Raw genomic sequence first — 19,543 nt, 5'->3', positions numbered from 1 at the left:
TTCCCTAAATCAATAAAGCTTTATGTCCTTTATTATCTAGAAAGAGCTGCGTGGTTAAATCATATCTAATGAGCAGCGGCAACAGAACAAAGTCTCCCTTGCTGGCCCATTTATTTATGTGTACCATTACAGGCAAGATACAATCGTATTTAGAATTATATAAAATTAGTCCGTAAGGCACATCTAGCTAGTTCTAAAGCTGTTAGGAAAGTTGTAGCGTCGTGTTGATTGACCTAAATCGTTTACACGGGATCGCGACGTGACTTATCGACACTAAGGCGAATGTTTAAGGAGTTTGGACACGCTACGGGCGACCGGTATGGTATTATAAAATTAGTCCGTAAGGCACAACTCAAACGCGTATTAAAGCTGTTAGGAAAGTTGTAGCGTCGTGTAGATTGACCTAAATCGTTTACACTGGATCGGGACGTGACTTATCGACACTAAGACGAATGTTTAAGGAGTTGGGACACGCTATGTGTGACCGGTATTATTCTACTTTATTTTATTAGGTATGAAATGGTTTAAAACAGAGGACGATTCACCCGGGGCATCAGCTCTATCATTGCAAAGTGGCTATGTCAGTTTCATTAAAAAAAAACAGCCAGTCTCATGACACGTTGAGAGATTGGGGTTAAAAATTTTTGAGTGGATGTAACGTCATGCCAAATTATTGATTTCGAATAATATTTTATATAATATTGCCCATATAAACTCTTCCATTTTTGTATTACGATAGGTCAGATTTGTCAATCCGTAAGACGACGGTAAGATCAAAATACTATTGATCGAATGACCACTTTCAAGACTGTAAAGTGTTAAATTTTGTCAACAGTCTCAATAAAGCGGCCCCTAATCTAGAGCGGAAGTTGAGTAATGGAATAGCTCGCATGTCGATATTATGCAACAATGAGCCTGGTCCGGTCTGCCCACGCACTTCCCAATTATGCTGTACCTGGGAGCGTGTCTACTTGTCTAGCAATGTGGATTGAATTGAATGTCCGTTACCTAATCGGGTAAACTTTAACAACGCCGAAACTTGAATAGTCACGTAACTAAACTTGTAAGTAGAGACAATTTCCTCATGAAGCGAGTAGGGAATGTTGAAATGTGTAAAGGGGCCCACTGATTACCAGTCCGCCGGACGATATCGGCCTGTCAGTTGTTCGGAGCTGGCAACTTTTTGTTGGCGGACTGTTAATCAGTGGGCCCCTTAAGTAACATTACGTAAAATAACAATAATCGGAAATTTTATGTTACCGAAAAATATACTTAGGTATTACACAGACATCTATTTTTAAACTTTTTGGGCACAAAATGTGTCGAAATCTAAGGTCCGAAATTGACTTCTGAGCGACGCGCACCAATACTCAAGCAACTCAAGGGTCTCACTCTAGGTATTTACATATAATTCTAGGTATATAATTATATGTAACTAGGAAAGGTACGAGTGCTTGCGCGTCAGCTACTCTTCTTTGTCATTATGTTGATTGATGGATTGCAGATATTATAATTTTTAGACTGGCAATGATAAAACAAAACACACATACATCACATACATGTATACAATATCGCTTACCTGCTGTAGTCCTTGGAATTAGTGAAGAAGTCAATCAAGCAGGCGATTAGATACGTCTCGGGCAGGTTGAACAGCGTGTTCAATACATAAACTCGAGACTCGTCTAATGTCAAGAATTTATTTGGGTACAATTCGTATACTTGTGAACTGAAAAAGAAGTCAATGTATTAGAATGTGGACATGAGATTAAACTGGTTGTTATTGGATGTTAAAATATGAAATTGCCGTTTAGTATTTATAATTTTGATAACATTTGCGAGTCTTAACCAAACAGGTATCTTATACCTTTAAACGAGCAATTCTTGTATTGTCTGTGCGGAAAGAGTCGTGGATTGCAAGGGGCCCGATACATTCCACGACTCTTCTCTCTTGACGAAAAATCGATCTAGCTATGACTTATCTTTGGAAAACGCGCATTATTGAGTTTTTGTATGTCCCCCAGATATTAATGCGTTTATGTGATTTACGTATTAGATTTTTTTTTAACTGGCTAGAAGACAATGAGTTTCATTCATATAAAAGCTGGGCAATTTCATAATCTTAACCCCTATTATGTTAATGACTTACTGTTTAAGAAACTCAAACCCATGCACGCACACGAGAATGTTACCATAGGCGTCTACCTTTAACAGGTTACCGTAAAGTGTGTCGAACCACAGCCCTCTGAAAACATCAAGTATATTTTAATTGTAACACACTATCCGATAAAAAATTCTCAGTTTCCGATGAGAAACGCAACTGGTCACAGTATAGTAACTTGTTTTAAAATAAATAATCCAAACTCAAGTTTAGAATATAGGTACATACCTATTATATGACGACGTGTTATTGTGTACCTATAACCAGTTGTGTTACCTACTGCCTATAAAGGTACATACGAGAAATTAACCCACATCAATAATCTGAAATTGGATAGTTATACTTGGTCAACCAGATCTTGTCAGGAGAAAAAGGCGGCAAATTTGAAAAATGTAGGCGCGTAGGGATATCGTCCTATAGAGATTTACAAGTCCCGTACAAGATTTGGTTGACCATCTATAGTTATCCATTGGTGGTCAGATCTTTGGAACACAACTGGGGGCCTAGCCAAATTGACAATCGTTTGCAGAAAACGAAACGAAACACTATTGTCTCTATATCACACTTCTATAAGTGCGATAGAGACAACGTTTCGTTTCTCTGCGAACGATTGTCATCTTGGCTAGGCCCCCTGTTCATAAACTGAGAATATTTGTGTACATACCTGACTGGAAATGATGGATCATATTCGAATTCTAAGATTTCTTTGGGGTATCCTTTGGTTACTAATCTCTCTTTGGTTAAATTGAATCCTAATGTTTCATACTGTGGCGATTTATATTCTGCAAAGAAAGTATAATTTAGTACGTTTATTTTGAGTGTAACAAAACAAATAGTTATTTTGTAGAGAGTGTATTAAGTTTAAGAATAAATTGTGCCCGCGTGCCTGACAACCGAACTAGATTATAAGTTCCAGTAATAAAATTGTACGTATTCAATTTCGTAAACACTTACCGGCCAAGGTATAGTCCATATCGAATCCATAGAACTTAATGTTCTCCAAATGCAGCGATCTGTTTACGAAGATTCTGGAACAAAATAGTTTATATTAGCATTTCATGTAGCTAGTAACGACGCTAGTACTAGATATGAGCGCCGCGCCGGCGCGCCGCCGCCGCCGACAAAATTTTCGCGCCGCCGCCGCCGACGCTGCGCTATCGGCGTGGCATCGGCGTGACCTTGGTAGTTACTACTACTTTCGGAATCAGATAATATATTTTTAATCGAGTTTAGATCATTAACGGGCCACTTCGAATAGTTTATAGGCATTCAAAAGGTATTTTAGGCCCATATAATTAAAAAATATCGAAGGCAAATGCAAACTTATCTGTCTAGTAACCGCGCTACTAGTCTTGGGGAAACGAAATTATTTCAATTTTAACATCAATATGCTTGTAATAAACATGTCGCGGGTTCAAACCCCGGCTCGTACCAATGAGTTTTTCGGAACTTATGTACGAAATATCATTTGATATTTACCAGTCGCTTTTCGGTGAAGGAAAACATCGTGAGGAAACCGGACTAATCCCAATACGGGGCCTAGTTTACCCTCTGGGTTGGAAGGTCAGATGGCAGTCGCTTTCGTAAAAACTAGTGCCCACGCCAATTCCTGGGATTAGTTGCCAAGCGGACCCCAGGCTCCCATGAGCCGTGGCAAAATGCCGGGACAACGCGAGGAAGATGACGCTTGTAATAAACATACTGATTTCCTTCCATTTTTATTGTGGAACGTTCCACATTACAATTTATAGATTGTATATTATACACTAGACATAAATATGTCAATCACAATGAAAAAATTAACTGTGATCAACTCTGGCTAACGTGAGACTCGAACGTCTCGAACCCACATCTTTGGATTACCGATCCAATGCATAACTAATTTTGCCAGCTAACCATCCGTCATTTACCGCGAATTTAACCATTGCAAGCATGGTTAAACGTCTTTAAAAGGTATTAAATGGGGTTAATTTTGAGATATTAAGCGTTTCCACGTCCAAATGTCCAGCCGTTGGCTTCGCACGGAAGGGCGTCGGAATCGGGTCTCAATTAAACTTGGCCACTGTTCAAATTTCAAGCTTTGCTCTCTCGCAGTTCAATCTTTGGCCTTGCATCGCTCGCATGGAATTAAGCCGCTATCTGAACCTGCAAGTTTTTGGCCCGGTTTGGAGCTCAACTTTCGGCCTGTTTTAAAACGCTTGAGCATTGGTGCTTATCCGATCTTAGCTCCATTGTAGCTCGGCCTTTGGCGTCGCACGAATGCGCCCGCAGGAAAGCTCCAGGTCTTTAACACTATGGCTTCAGTCTTTATCGGCCTGCGCCCTCACTCTGCTCTCTTGCAGCTCGGCCTCGCAAAGAAGCGCGCCGCAATCGGCGCTCCAGGCGTTCGGCCGTCAGCCAAGCTTACACTTGGCGTTCGATTCTTAGCTGTATGCTTACCTGCAGCTCATCCTCTGGCCTCGCATTGGGAGGCGTCGAAATCAAGTCTTCGGTGTTACATGGAGCTCGGGGTTAGGCCTCACTTTTTGACATAAATCGGTTTTGTTGAATCGATATTGGTTAATGACGGAGCTCGATTTTCTTTGGACTGTCGACAAGACGTTTCCCTGATACAGTCAATCCGCAATTTTTAACTTATAGAAAAGATAAGGGCCTCGTTAAGATCTTCTGGCCAGAGCCTCGCCAAGATTAAGACCGCCTCCGCATCCACAGTTTATACGATATCAATTTTTTTCGTACCATTATTCAATAAATTATCCTTGAAAATAAAAAATGCATTTATTTCATAACTTTCTTACAGCAAAAACATGTTTTTTCGGTAAAATTTTGGTTTGAATTCTTTTTTCATTAATCGAAGGTGTTTCAAGGCCACGCCGCCGGTTCGCCGCCGCCGCCGACCAATTTTGACCGGCGCGCCGCCGCCGGCTATATGCCTATCGGCGCTCATATCTAGCTAGTACACATTTATTCAGCTGAGCTGTCTCCATTTCAGTGGGTGGTGTTGTCAAAGTGTCGGTTTTTATTGTAAGGAAATGAAAACAGCAGAACTAGTAGAATTAGGGCGACTGTTATTTATTAAAACAAAATGCTATAGTAGGTATACGAGGGGTGTTCAAAATATTCTCGGTATGAGAATGAAAACAAACAAGTACGAAAAGTTTGATATTTTTATTTTTCAATATACTCCCCCCCTATGTTCATACACTTAAAAGATCGATCAATTATTTTTTTTAATCCTGCATAAAAATATTTTTTATCTTTGGTGTAAAAATGCCGCCTTCAATGCTTCATCATCGGAAAATTTATTTCCACGCAGATCCTTTTTAAGATTGGGGAACAAAAAGAAGTCGCTGGGGGCTAAGTCCGGACTATACGGTGGGTGAGTAACAGTTTCAAACCCACATTCAACAATAGCTGCCTTGGCAATATGAGCAGTATGGACGGGGGCGTTGTCATGCAGAAGCATAACACCTTTGGTTAACTTTCCTCGCCTCTTTTCTTTGATTGCATCCTTTAATTGACGTAGAATGTTAGCGTAGTACTGTCCTGTGATATTTACACCTTTTTCTTTATAATCGATCAGTAATACTCCTTCACAATCCCAAAATATCGTGGCCATGACCTTGCCAGCTGAAGGGATGACCTTGAACTTCTTGGGATGAGCTGAACCCTTAATGTGCCACTGCATGGACTCTTGTTTACTCTCTGGGTCATAATGATGAACCCAGGTTTCATCTCCAGTAACTATTCTTTGCAGCACCTCATCAGGATTTTCACCGCACAGGTCAATAAAATCGGAACAACAAGCTACACGCATGTCTTTTTGAAGCCGAGTCAGCATTCGCGGAACCCATCTTGCACTTACTTTTGACATATTAAGATGGTCATGGATAATATCATGTATGGTACCAATAGAGAGATTGGTTACTTGTGCTATAGATTTTACCTTCACTCGACCATCTTCCAATATAAGTTTTTCCACTTTATCAATATTTTCTTGTGAAGTAGCTACTACAGGCCGGCCAGGTCTAGGGTCGTCTTCAACACTCTCCCTTCCACGTTTAAACTCGCTTGACCACTTTTGAATGGTAGATAAAGAAGGAGCAGACTCACGGTAAACACAATCCATTTCCTCTTTTATGGTTTTTTGATTTTTACCCTGTTTTGTCAAGAATTTTATCACGCATCGATGTTCTAATTTAGTTAACATTGTCAATTCCCACATGATGTTCATGTTTGTTCAGCAATTGCAGAAAAACAAAAGAACATCTCGGTTCGAATTATACTTTTTTTTAATGTCAATGAATAAACCTTAGCGGCCAGTAACGAAAGAAATTTTAGAAGAGGTTGTAAGATATCAATACCGAGAATATTTTGAACGCCCCTCGTAGGTACTCCAGCTAGTTTCAGTATAAACATTTGAAATCAATAGTGTCATTGATAATTATGATATGTATACATATATTACTATCCAATAAACGAATAAACCCTAGCGGATCTGTATAAAATATTTAGAACCTCAGGGAGTTTGGTTACAATCAAATGATGGCGACGAGCCAACAATATGACACTGCAGTATCGGTGTATCAATTTATTGTTAAGATAGCGCCCGTGAAGCGTAGCGAATACTGCAACCAATTCATTCTTATTTCTTAGTTCATTTTTACGTAAATATTTATAATCATTTATAATGCCTAAAGTCATTAAAGTGCTATCTGATAATACACTGGCGCACACACCATGACACTAAGTAATCAACATACTAAAGAAGTCCCTTATTATGATCTTACAACTATTTTCAATAATAATCTCAATGGCAACGCCTAAAAGTATTTTCGCATTTTAGTACTGTTACGACTTGTCTTAGTTTCGATTTGATTAAATTTATTTCGAGGTACAATACAAATCTAACAAAAGTGTACATCAATTAAGTAATTAATTACACAAAAGCCTATTCAGTACTCTCTACTAAATTGTAACCTAATAATCAACATTCAAGAGTTCTCAAGAAATAATTGTAATGCTCCGGTAAACTTTTAATTATAATATAACAATGGACGAAGGCGAGTGCGTAAAGTCTTAATTAAATCTGCGAGATGGCGCGGGCATGTTTCTGTGCACGTCAGCTGGCCATGTATCGTCGCTTACAACTTACAAAGCGTTTCACTCAAGTAATAGGTATAAATAAACATGACCTCTAGACCCGTGACAACTACGTGTACCCAGAGACCATACATATATTGGTTCACTCGTGAGAAGAGAGAGTGAAGAATAACAGCAAAGAGCTATGACGCCAGGGAAAGTTGAAATGATTCGACCTAATACAAACTGGACGGACATTTTTCCTAATTTCTAATTCTAAACACGTCCGCCTGTTGAACTAATATTGATGTGGAAAACTGTTTGATGTTGAGAAGTACGCACGTTTCTTTATAGAAATATAAATGCAATCGGCAGTAAAAATGCTAGTGATCTAAATAAAAGTTACAGGTCGTTAAAAATAACACTCCAGAAACGCAAGTGTTATTTAAAGAAGCAATCGCGGCATGGAAAGTTTGATTGGATCGGTGGGAGTAAAATCGCTGCATACATATAGTAACTGGGGTATAAAGTGTAAAGTTAACTGTGTACAGACACGCGAACCATACAGTCTGTGTGTATACAGGTTGTTAGTGTTAGGGTTAAAATTCTAGAGCCGTAGGGCTTTTAATTGTCCTAGCCTCGCCACGTAAGACGGTTAATGAGGTAGTTTTACGTGATGGTTTATCTAGTAGAAACATATTTGTCCACAGATTGTGTTTAAGTGCCTATTATTGTTTTGATTACGTTCTGAGCTAATAGAAAAAATGGGACACATTTATTCAACCTTAATTAGCAAGTGTCTATCAATTGAAAGGACGCGGCAGGAAAGTGCCCCCTGTTCCCACTTTAATGATTACCAATCCCATCCATTACCAAACATCCTGTATAGTTTGGTAGAGGGTTACGTCAAGCGTGCGACGCGGGTAAACGATAAGAGCCTAAATTGCCCTAGATAGGGAATAGGTAAGGTCATTTATTCGGTAAACGGTCTGTAAGCCTATATCCATTCTACTATGATGACAAACCTCAGGAGGCTATTCTCGTCAACTGATTGTGTTCCTAAGCACGTACTTAATAATGTAGACCTTTTTGTCGTCTTGTATTTCGCTTTCTGGGCTTATACGAATTACTGTAAAAACAACACTGGCATTTACATATATATGACTGCTACGTGCTATATACGGTGCTTCAAAAAAATCGTTATCGAAATTGTACTTAGTGTTCTTGTCAAGTTTAAGAATCTGCGCTTAAATTCCTTGGGTAAAAAATAGTTGGTAAGGTTAGAAGGGCTGTGTTAGTTTAGCCAATAGCTAAACAATCTCAATAATTAAAGTGCTTGAAAATTGTGATCTTCCTTTATACAAGCGAGTATGTTTTTGTAGAGGGCATTAATATTACCCTCTATCACCTAATGATAAGATGCATGTTATTAAATCAATATTTCAGTAGAACGACTTCTTATAAAGCCCGGAAGTGATAATCTAAATTCTATCATCTATGCCAGCCAGTATGCCAGCCCTTAATTGCCGTCACGTACATTTGTCAAACCGTACCAAATGCAGCGGACGTCATGACTGTCTAGAGTGTCCGTAGTCAGGTGCGTCCAGATTTAACCACCGCCTTTGGGTAGCTTGTCCAGATAAATAATATGGAGGCGCATGGCGACAGTATTCAAATTACAATCTTAATGCCAAAATCTTGAATCAACGTCTCTTATAAATCGCCTGGAAAACTTGTGACAATAAACCGTGCGTCATCGCGATGATGACACTTTTATGATATCTAATCGGAGTCGGACAACACAAGTAGATTAGATTTAGGCCTTCGTGACAATGACTTATCTATTCTCTGAATTACGCTATGAAATGGCACAAGTACATGGAAATTGGAAACAGAAGAAATAGGAATTATTGATTCACATTAGGTATAAAATTTTGAAACAGGCAGTTCAACAAATAATAATAATTTCATAATACTATTAGAATTCTAAGAAACCCTACTATTTTCCATGACTTTTAACAGTTTTAACAACATCCATAATGGATTTATTACAACCGAATAGAAGTTTTATTAAGAAATAGGTAACAGTTCGTACATAGTTTTGTTAGATATTTAACAACCACGATACGAACTTCTGTAGAGATATTAGAGATATATAGATCTTTATTTGCATCCAAGTGCACACAATTACGTACAAAACCTCTTCAATTAGATATAACTTACTCATTAGGCGCTGCCGTGTGTCTGTCTCCTTTCCCATACGACGCACCATTCGAGCTCGAGCTCTCCACAAACACCTCACATTTTCCATTGGCCATGTCTTGGAACTTCATTGCACATTCAAACTATAGTTTACACTCACAATAATGTAACAAAAACGTTATAATTGTCCGATAGATTCTGGCTGTAAATATAAAAACCGCTGATATAATTTCAGCAGCCGCGACAAACGCGTGCGTTTGCTTTGCTCTGTTTACAACGTATCCACGTACGTGCAACCTTGTTACTCTTACGGTCCCATTTGAAGGAGTCGGCCAGTCTAATATTTACCTCCGATTACGTTTAGTCGTTACGAGTCGCGGGACCAAGTTATACTGGTTCCGAGAGCTTTTATGAAGTAAGGAAGCGTTCGAAAGAGTGGATATCCTTGACAGTGGCAAGGTGAAGTGGTAAAGACCTGTCTAACTGAATTTGATACTGTGACATACATAGCGCGTCCTAACTGCCAATGCTAGGTATGTATGTTAGAATAATATTCATTTTGACTAATAATAAACATCATTATCATAAACAGTCGTTCATAAATAAAATGTGTTGCCTTGTCATCCGAACGATTTGAATAATTTAACGATTACAATCTTAAAAAAAAAACTGCTAAACATGAGGTAGCCCTTAATTATTTATTGCAATACATAGGTAACTGTTCGAATCCTTTCGGGATTACGATTTATCGCTAAAATCTATACCTAAGTACATGTACTTAAGTTAACAAACACAAAATATCGGTGTACCATTAAACAATATGCCTGCAGGTATTTTGTCACACTTGAAATGGGGTTTTTATTTTTAACGAACTAACATAAAATAGTATTAATGCGTCTGAAATTGCAAATATTGTAAGGTATATTTTTTATTTAATCATAATTTGTCTTTAAAAATGTATACATATTTATGAACTCGACTATACGTAGGCACTTCCGCGACTATATGTAGGCTTTTACTGCAACAATTTCCAATTGCGTACATGTTAAGATAACAGTGAAATTATATTAGTGTGTACATCCTGTTTTCGCTTCACCAGCGTGTAGCGGCGTATGAGGTATGAGTGGGAGCATGATGCAATTAATATTCAATTTAGATTAGTGCTACGCTACTTATTTAATACTGCTAAAAATGCATGGAAGCCAAGTTATGGCCAGATTAAAAAAATACAGAATAAAAGTAGCGTTCGTAGTAGTGCACCGATTGGGGTTATATTGTTATATTGCTGAATGCATATGTGGGAGTGTGACATGATAGGTTTCAGTACCTAGAACGCACCCCAGTGGGAGCCCGGCCGGGCTGCAGGGCGCATGGGGGGACGAATGCCAGGACTCGCAATCGATATTATATAGGTACTGACATTAACCACTCTCACAGAAGGGCTACTGAACTACCGCCAGCACTCTTAATTGACACTTTGTCCTTGTTGCATGGTCATAATAAGGTCCACCTCTGGTCAAATTAAGAGTGTTAGTAACTACTTTCTGTATTTTACTAAGGCGAGATAGACTAAGGCCGATTTAAACTTTTCGACTTAATTTTTCTACTTAAGTAGTATTTATATCAACCCGATTTATAAATTAAACCTAACCCTTAATTAATCCTAAATAGTTAGGATTAACCTCTACAGTTAGGGTTTAACTTTAAATGTCAGATAGCACGGAACATAGCACGCATGTAAACTGAAACTTTTGAAACTGAAAAAATGGGTAGAAGATTTGTTTGCTGATAATCATTTTTGAGCTCCGCACACAACTTTTCGCGGAGCTCTTATTTTATATAGCTTTGTAGAGCCACAATGATATTTACATGTAATAGTTATTAGAACACCGAACTAAGGACAAAATAACAATTAGTATTTTATAATAATTATACAACTAATTATACCGTTAAAGTTTGACAGGCGGATTCCCCCTAGCTTGTAATAGTCAGATTAATAATTGCATTTTGAGAGAATGAATATTATATATGTCAAAGCATTAATAAAACACTGTTAACAAAAGTAACCTACTAAAAATATTTCAATCCAAATATTCAACATTTATTTTATTCCCTAATGCGTAAACTTCCTTGAACCGGTGTGCTGCAGTAAATAAGAAATGGGAGGAAAACCACGAAAACTATTTACCTACCTACTGTGGAATGGACTGTTTTGTTCATAGTTTGCCGTTCGCAGCGAAACTATGTCAACAAAACATTAGCAGTTATTCACCACGTATTGTTTCGTTTATATATTTTTCTACTCGTCGACTGCAATGCTTGAATTAAGAGTTCGTATACCAAAGTGAAATCCCATACTTTTTTCACTATGGGACCCCAACTCAACTATAATATTTATTTCAATACAGTTTAGTCAACTATAATATTCATTTCGATACAGTTTAGTCAACTATAATGAAATTGACCAATCGAAAGCGCGGAGCAAGTACCAGGGCCTCATGAGTTACGAGAAGGTGTCGTTGACCAACCGGCCCGGGGCGCGGGGGCCGGGTCGCGTACGAGTATGAAGGTATCGCGGCTGCTCGCGCATCTTAGCTGTAAACTTTTGGTTTTTTTACCTACATATATGATTCTTCTACTAGTTTTGTATTTTTTTGTTGACTCGTAGAAAAAGTATTGTATACAATAGTGATATAATCAAGCTTTTCAATCTCGTACAGTCACCAGCATAAATATATGACTGTGGGCAGCCGTGCAAAAATATCTGATGCTCCATTGGAGGCATAAGTATATGACGACACTACCTCGGTAAAAATATGTGATGCTTTGTGGCCGGCAAAAATATCGTCAGTCTGTATCCGCATAAATATCGGATCGGGTCGCTTAAAAATATTTGATTACTCATAAAAATCAAAATTATCTGATTACTCTCATCTGGCATAAATATCTCTCCACTGTGAAAGCAAATACATCGGATGGACGACGGACCCCCTATTATAATATCTGACACGTTGGAAAATCACAAATATGTTATCGACCTTCAAAAACGAACCATACATGTTTGGTATAGAGCCGTAAATTGTATGAAGTGATTTGACACTTCACGAAAAGAGTGCAGACTTGTCATTGTATATGTCTGTCTCACATTATATTCTATCATCGATTTGACGGAATAAAATGGATATAAATTTTTTGTAAATTTGAACGTATTGCAATCATATCATGAATCTAGTATATAACTGGATCTGGCATGAGGGGTGGGGGAAATGACCGAACGGGATAGTCTTATGTATCATTCAGTAGGAGTAGCAGCGAAAGCGCTATTATTGTTTGTCCTTGTCACAGTCCACAAGTTGACTTCTTTATCATCCTTTTTTATGTAAGAAGGAGGTTTATTAGTTTTATTACACATCTTCTATTAAAAGTCTACCTGAATTATGTCACAATTTAAAATTGAAAATGAAATACGTGAGACAGACATATGCAATGACAAGTCTGCACTCTTTTCGTGAATTGTCAAATCACTTCATACAATTTAAGGCTCTATGCTATCCAGGTATGGTTCGTTTTTGCCGATTGATGACATACATATTTCATAATTTCGTGTCAGATATATAGGCGGTCTGTCTGCCATCCCATGTATTTGCATTCACGGTGGAGAGATATTTATGCCAGATGAGAGTAATCACATAATTTTGATTTTTATGAGTCGTCAAATATTTTTAAGCCACCCGATTCGATATTTATGCGGATACAGACTAACGATGTTTTTGCCGGCCACAAAGCATCACATATTTTTACCGAGGTAGTGTCGTCATATACTTATGCCTCCAATGGAGCATCAGATATTTTTGCACGGCTGCCCACAGTCATATATTTTTGCTGGTGACTGTACCTTTACTTAGGCAACTCAGCAAGCTTCGTTGCCTAAACACGGTACTCGACTGAAAAGCTCTCCATTATATCACGATTGTATAAAATACTATTAACATGAAGTCATTAGCACCGGCGTGAAACAATACGCCGAATCGACGAATAACAAACAAATAATGAATATTTATAGATGAGTCAAAGTGAAATACGATAAAAGTTTCATTACAGTAAGGGTTAGTATCATTATCATGCCTGAAATAAGAATTACCATTAAAAAAAACAACGGGTTGCACTCCGGGAGTGCCGAAAACTCAATGACTAGTCCAAAATGTCTGCAGCACTAAGTATAATTGACCCATCCTCCTTTCTATTGAAAAACTTTAGTTCCGAAATTGCTGGCCAGTGAGCTTAAATTTGTAGCGTTAATTGTTTAAAATTCGAAAAGAAATTGTAAAGTTACCTTGCAGACCTCGCATCTAAATATTTGGTCATGATATTTTGAGTTTTATTCACCAGTACTAGAGTTCACTTTTATTAGCGATTTCATCAAGATGTAGCTTTATTGAATTATATTTGAGTGATATAAAGTTAGAATGTAACTGTGAGATCCTTTACAAGATTAGAACCTTTTTCATGTAATGTCATTGAGTTTTTCTTTATTGATTTAAATGCCATCTAAATGAGTGGCCATTTAAACCTTACGGTCACGTGATCGCCTTACGGTCACGTGATCGCCTTACGCTGTCTCGAGTTTATCATTTTTTCCCCACCTCAAAAAGTGCCCAGCGCCGCAAAAGAAGTTTTCACTTCAAAAAATATCTGAAATATTTTATTTATGTAAATCTCTCATCGGTCAAATAACGTCTCTACACTCTCTACATTGCTCACTACACTACACCTGATACAGATTTTATAAAGCTGTTATTTTACAGGTGTAAACCGGCAATTATATAACCTATACTTGGTGAAGACCTATTTAAAGTCAAACCAAGCTAACTCTGCAGCGATTTTGATAGCTCAGACTGCGAGTGATATTTTAAAAGTCAGAATTTCATACAAGTTTGACTAACACTTGTACGGTCTGTGCTATCAAAATCGCAAAGTTAGGTTGGTCTGACTCTACATAGAGTATCTAAAAAAATAAGGATTTCAAAACAACACGAAGGTGATAATTATGTTATTGGGCAGTAAAGCCGTGTTGAAATTTTGAATATGTCTTGATAACCCAAGTGTTTTCAGAGCACGCTTATGGACTCATAAAAAAATTCTAGAATTAGTGGAAATATCAAACTAAAAAATGAAATGACTAATACATAATGACGTCGCTTCTTGGAACGTACTAATAAGTAATCAGAGTTAACACTACACAAGGATAAACATCTCATTACAAAGACTTCAAAATGGTGCAATGTGCAATAACATGTTATTCCACTTTTCTCATATAAGTTTTAGAGCAAAACAATAACCAGGTGAAACGCATAATGCAATCGGTTAACCGTTCCAGAATTTCACAAATATACAAAATTATGCGTAGTCACGAACGTAAACAGAGCAATGGCACGCCAACTTCTGTTGCTGTTTAACTACAGATCGTCGCACCAATAAAACACTTCACGTCCACGTTGAGGTTCGTTCAATCAAGATCGTTGATACTGTAGATGTAGATTATCGTGTTTCCCGAGAGCGATAAGACGCGGCAGGGCGGCGGGGCGAGTGCGCGTTTACTGAGGCTTGCCGCCGCGACGCTGTGCCTACAAACAGTGGTATTGTCTCAATCGCTGATAGGCGAATCAAACGAACCAACGTTACCATGGCTTCGAGTTCCGTAGTCATTTCACGTTATTAGGCGTTTGGTTAAAGGGTTTGACTCGCCTGCCTTCAGTGAGCGGTTGCAATAACATCCTAATCCCCCCTCTCTCTTTGTTTCCAGCGTTTACCTAGCGCCTCTTTCGACAAACCAGTATGGAGGTGAACTCTGATTACACATAGTTTCTAATAAAGGTTGGTGTCTCTCGTATATTGGTTACTAAGGAGAGGCGTTTTGTAAGGTGTGGGATAGACATAGGCACCGCTCAGCTGATTCATTCGCAGCTACAACACAACACGGCACTCTTGGGGGGTAATTCGTGACACGATCCACGTTATAGGATAATTCAATATAACTCTTCCTTATCCTCCAATTACGCGATACTGTTCCGAATATAAAGGTAAAATGAAGCTATGCGCGAGCTCAGAGCACAAAACGTTTTTTTAATATGGTTCTAGATGAGTATGCATCGAACTTTATAAGTACTTACTGTTTTTTTTCTTCAATAAATTACAATAAAAATGTAAGTACAGGATGTATTAAAAAAGTTGTTTAAAGTGAAGTTGTTTATACAGTGGAAACTGGATAAGTGGAATCGCAAGGGACCGGCTGTTTAGTTCCGCTTATCCAAGTTTTCCATTTATCCAGTTTTCCACTTAACCAGGTTCAAATAAAACGTTTTCTCACTTGAGCTTTGGTTTCCTCCGAAAGCGGTGCCGTCATATAGCGGCCGTCTCCATACAAATACTACGACATCCATATTTAGCCGTATTATTTAGTATGGAGACGGCCGCTATATGACGGCACCGTTTTTGGAGGAATCCAAAGCTTTACAGAGGCTCTCGCTAACAGAGGCTGTGGATGCTAGTAATGTCGCTTATAGAGGTCACGTATAGTATGGTCAAATAAAATATCAAGACTTAAATAATCATCTTTTATTAAATATGTATGTATAGATATGTATGTATTAAAAAAAAGATAGGTATGTAATCCTGACTTTAAAAAAAGCAATACTGTAAATAATCCACAGTACTCGTATACAAAAATAATATCTGTCCTTTGTTATGAAGTACCTAACTTATATTTAAACAAAATCACTCCTAATATTTATTTATGAAAGAGAAACCAGTATGGTTAAATAAATCAATGTACCTGTTGTACTTTAATTAAAAAAATCCTTCTTTCAATATCGAGAATATTGTCTTGATTTTGCGCGTAGGCATTGCTTGCCAGCACGGCACCGCACCACGGCTAAAAGAACCTAACTGAACGATGTGTGATCTCATACAAAATACGTAGTTAAAACACGAACCATAATGTTAACGAAACTTGTGTGACGGTTTATTAAAAATACAAATTTTATAACGCCGGGCTATTCCTCTCATAGAGGTTTCGGAGACGGCTGCTTCCAGTTACAGAGGTAAAAATAAGATATTTTCGAAAAAATGGATTCCGCTTATAGAGGTCCCAAAATTTCACTTATAGAGGTAATTCGTTGCCAAGGGACTGGGACCGAGAACTTGGGTCCACTTAAAGAGGTTTTCCACTAACCCAGGTTCCACTGTACTATACTGGCCAGTACTATACCATTATGTTTGTTAGGGTTCCGTACCCAAAGGGTAAAAACGGGACCCTATTACTAAGACTTCGCTGTCCGTCCGTCCGTCCGTCCGTCCGTCCGTCTGTCTGTCCGTCCGTCCGTCTGTCACCAGGCTGTATCTCACGAACCGTGATAGCTAGTCAGTTGAAATTTTCACAGATGATGTATTTCTGTTGCCGCTATAACAACAAATACTAAAAACAGAATAAAATAAAGATTTAAGGGGGGCTCCCATACAACAAACGTGATTTTTGACCGAAGTTAAGCAACGTCGGGCGGGGTCAGTACTTGGATGGGTGACCGTTTTTTGCTCTATTTTTTGTTGATGGTGCGGAACCCTCCGTGCGCGAGTCCGACTCGCACTTGGCCGGTTTTTGTTGCTTAACATTACTTGTGCAAAAGGAAGCTAAAATAGAGTCGTAAATTGAAAAAGAATAAGTAAAATAACCTACTTATTCAAGGCACGTTCAGAATTGCGTAAGATTCTCATTTTCCACAGGGATGCGATGCGACAAAGGAATCAATGCTGACGATCTGCTTAAAACAAACAACTGTTTTTGGGTTCTCGACAACGGCACAACCTTCGAGCAACACCGGCTTCGGACACGGCGGGGCACAACTTGACTTCCATGAGTTGTGCCCCCATTGACAACTTTAGAGGAACGCAAAAAAAAAGTTTGATTACTAATTTTGAAATTACTTTAGGTGCTGTAATCCAGTAATTAAACCTTTCTTGCGTTCCTATAAATTTGTCCATGAGTACCTATAAGTATGTATATTGAAGGGTAACAAACGAACCCCCCCGTCCATGCTGTATCTCGAAGAAATGTTTTCCTTTTCAGAATAACACTTCTTGTCGCGGTAACATTTTTAACCCGTAAAAACCCTATTTAAATCGATGGATCCGTGTCCAAATTTACCGCAATTAAACCGACAAAGTCGACAAACAGTAGCTTGAACTTTGCTTTATACTTAAATAAGAATCATCATTAAGTAACACAAAACGCATCTTAATAACAGTTAATTGATAGCAAACAAATAATCAACAGGAAACTTCACACGTGGAAAAAATGACGTAAAATTCCAATATACAATTAACGTTGAATAAACTCGGTGGCGATGGCGTCATGCATTGTCCGCCGATAAGAACCTTTATGATGCAATGCGTGATAATATTCCACAGTTGTCCCAATTACCACTACAAATATTCACCGCTCCTTATCTTTTATGGTGTGATGGAGTTAGGTATATAGTTTTCATGAAAGTAGTGTACGTGATCGTAACCTTCTTGCTTAGATTACATCATTGGGTGATGAAAGGTCGAGAGGTGGACGCTTAATTACAGACTTGACAAAGTATTCAACATAACGAGAGGATTTTTTACATTGCCAATTTAGTTACCTACTTACATACAATTATTAATTGCCGGCTTAACTGTTCTTAATAAGTGCGAGTACGTGTACTTAAAATTAGTTTAGTTGTTTAATTAGTTTCGTTGTATTTTCACTTCTTGGAAAATTGTTGCGGACTCAAGGGTTGTTTCAAACACGAAATGAAACATTCTACGGAAAGTTTATTTTCAAAATGAATGAACACATTTAATGGAAACTTAGTCGAGTACCTTAGAAATATCTAGTTGAGGCTATTCACATGACATAACACGAGCGAGCTTGCTCATAGGTAAAATATAAAAGATATGGATGCCTAAATTGCCTAATGCAATACTGTGTACAATACTTTATTTATACTTTACAAGGATTTTGCCGGTAGAATTTCACCATGAATCTGTTTGCAACAAACAAACAACTTCGTGTTGTAACAAATCTTAGAAGAGGAGATTTAGAACGCTCTACACTCGAGCGCGAATAATCTGACAACAAAGGAATGGCTGAAAAGAATGAAAGGGGAACTTCCGTTTTCTTCTCGGACTCGAACATGGTCATGGTTCACTGGACTCTATTTTATATCTTCTAACAATAACATGCCAAGGTATTTGACTACAAGTTAAATAACTTACTCGCAATATTCGCATGGGAAATCACGAAAGTGTTTTTTTTATTTGTAGCGGGCTTACATCAGGGCATGTCAGGGGTAGAATTCGTCATTTACTAAGCGATTCCATAAATAAAAGTCAATTACCTACCATAACTTTTTAAAACTTTGTAGGCTAAAATTAGTAGGTTATTTATTTAGCCTGGCCTTGGAATGAATAATACGAGCACGTTGACATAGAATCACGTATCGGGAACATTATTAGTACACGCGCCAGTTTACCGGTTCATAAATACACCACACGTGCAAATGTAAATGTATACCTGTGCTCGGCCGCGCGCTTGTCAAACCAACGGCTGTGCATGCTGGTCAGGGACTCCGCGTACGTGTCCAGCTCAACCTCACTCCTGTCGTTGGACGTCTTCGTCAACGGCTTGTCTATGCCGACAATGGATTTATCTGGTACTTCTAGGGCTTCATCGCCGGCGTAGAACGTCACGGATGGCCGCTTCTTTTTAGAAGAGGAGTTTGCGCGTGCGCGAAGCTGCTCCGGATTCACCGTCGGCGACAGCGGATACGCACTCTCGAACGCGTCAGGCATTATTAAATCAAATTTGAAATTTAAATATCGAATTGTACGTGTGCGTCGTTAAGGTTTCAAGTTAGTACTGCCGGCGATCGAACTCCCGCGCAGTAAAATGACCCTCGTGGATGATAAACTCTTGCCCGCTGATACAGACCTTTTAACGTCATCATAGATTTATTTTTATTATATTTATAGATTAGCATACAAGTATTCATGAGTTTGAATGGTACGTTAATATAATTA

General features: G+C 38.3%; 1 protein-coding gene across 1 annotated transcript in view; it reads right to left on the bottom strand.

The window, feature by feature from the left end:
* LOC134651628 (cytosolic purine 5'-nucleotidase) overlaps nt 1–19,543 on the bottom strand; it is a 34,459-nt gene extending 14,916 nt beyond the window's left edge. The window contains exons 1-5 of the mRNA XM_063506727.1: nt 19,038–19,543; nt 3,113–3,186; nt 2,823–2,940; nt 2,147–2,242; nt 1,580–1,726 (exon numbers count right to left, since the gene is read on the bottom strand). Of these exons, the coding sequence (XP_063362797.1) occupies nt 1,580–1,726; nt 2,147–2,242; nt 2,823–2,940; nt 3,113–3,186; nt 19,038–19,315 (713 nt within the window). The 5' untranslated portion in view covers nt 19,316–19,543. The remainder of the gene's footprint in view (nt 1–1,579; nt 1,727–2,146; nt 2,243–2,822; nt 2,941–3,112; nt 3,187–19,037) is intronic.

This window comes from Cydia amplana, chromosome 10 (assembly GCF_948474715.1).
Source record: "Cydia amplana chromosome 10, ilCydAmpl1.1, whole genome shotgun sequence".
Taxonomy (NCBI): Eukaryota; Metazoa; Arthropoda; class Insecta; order Lepidoptera; family Tortricidae; genus Cydia; species Cydia amplana.
The sequence above is the reverse complement of the archived record's forward strand: the minus strand, read 5'-3'. Positions and strand labels throughout refer to the sequence as shown.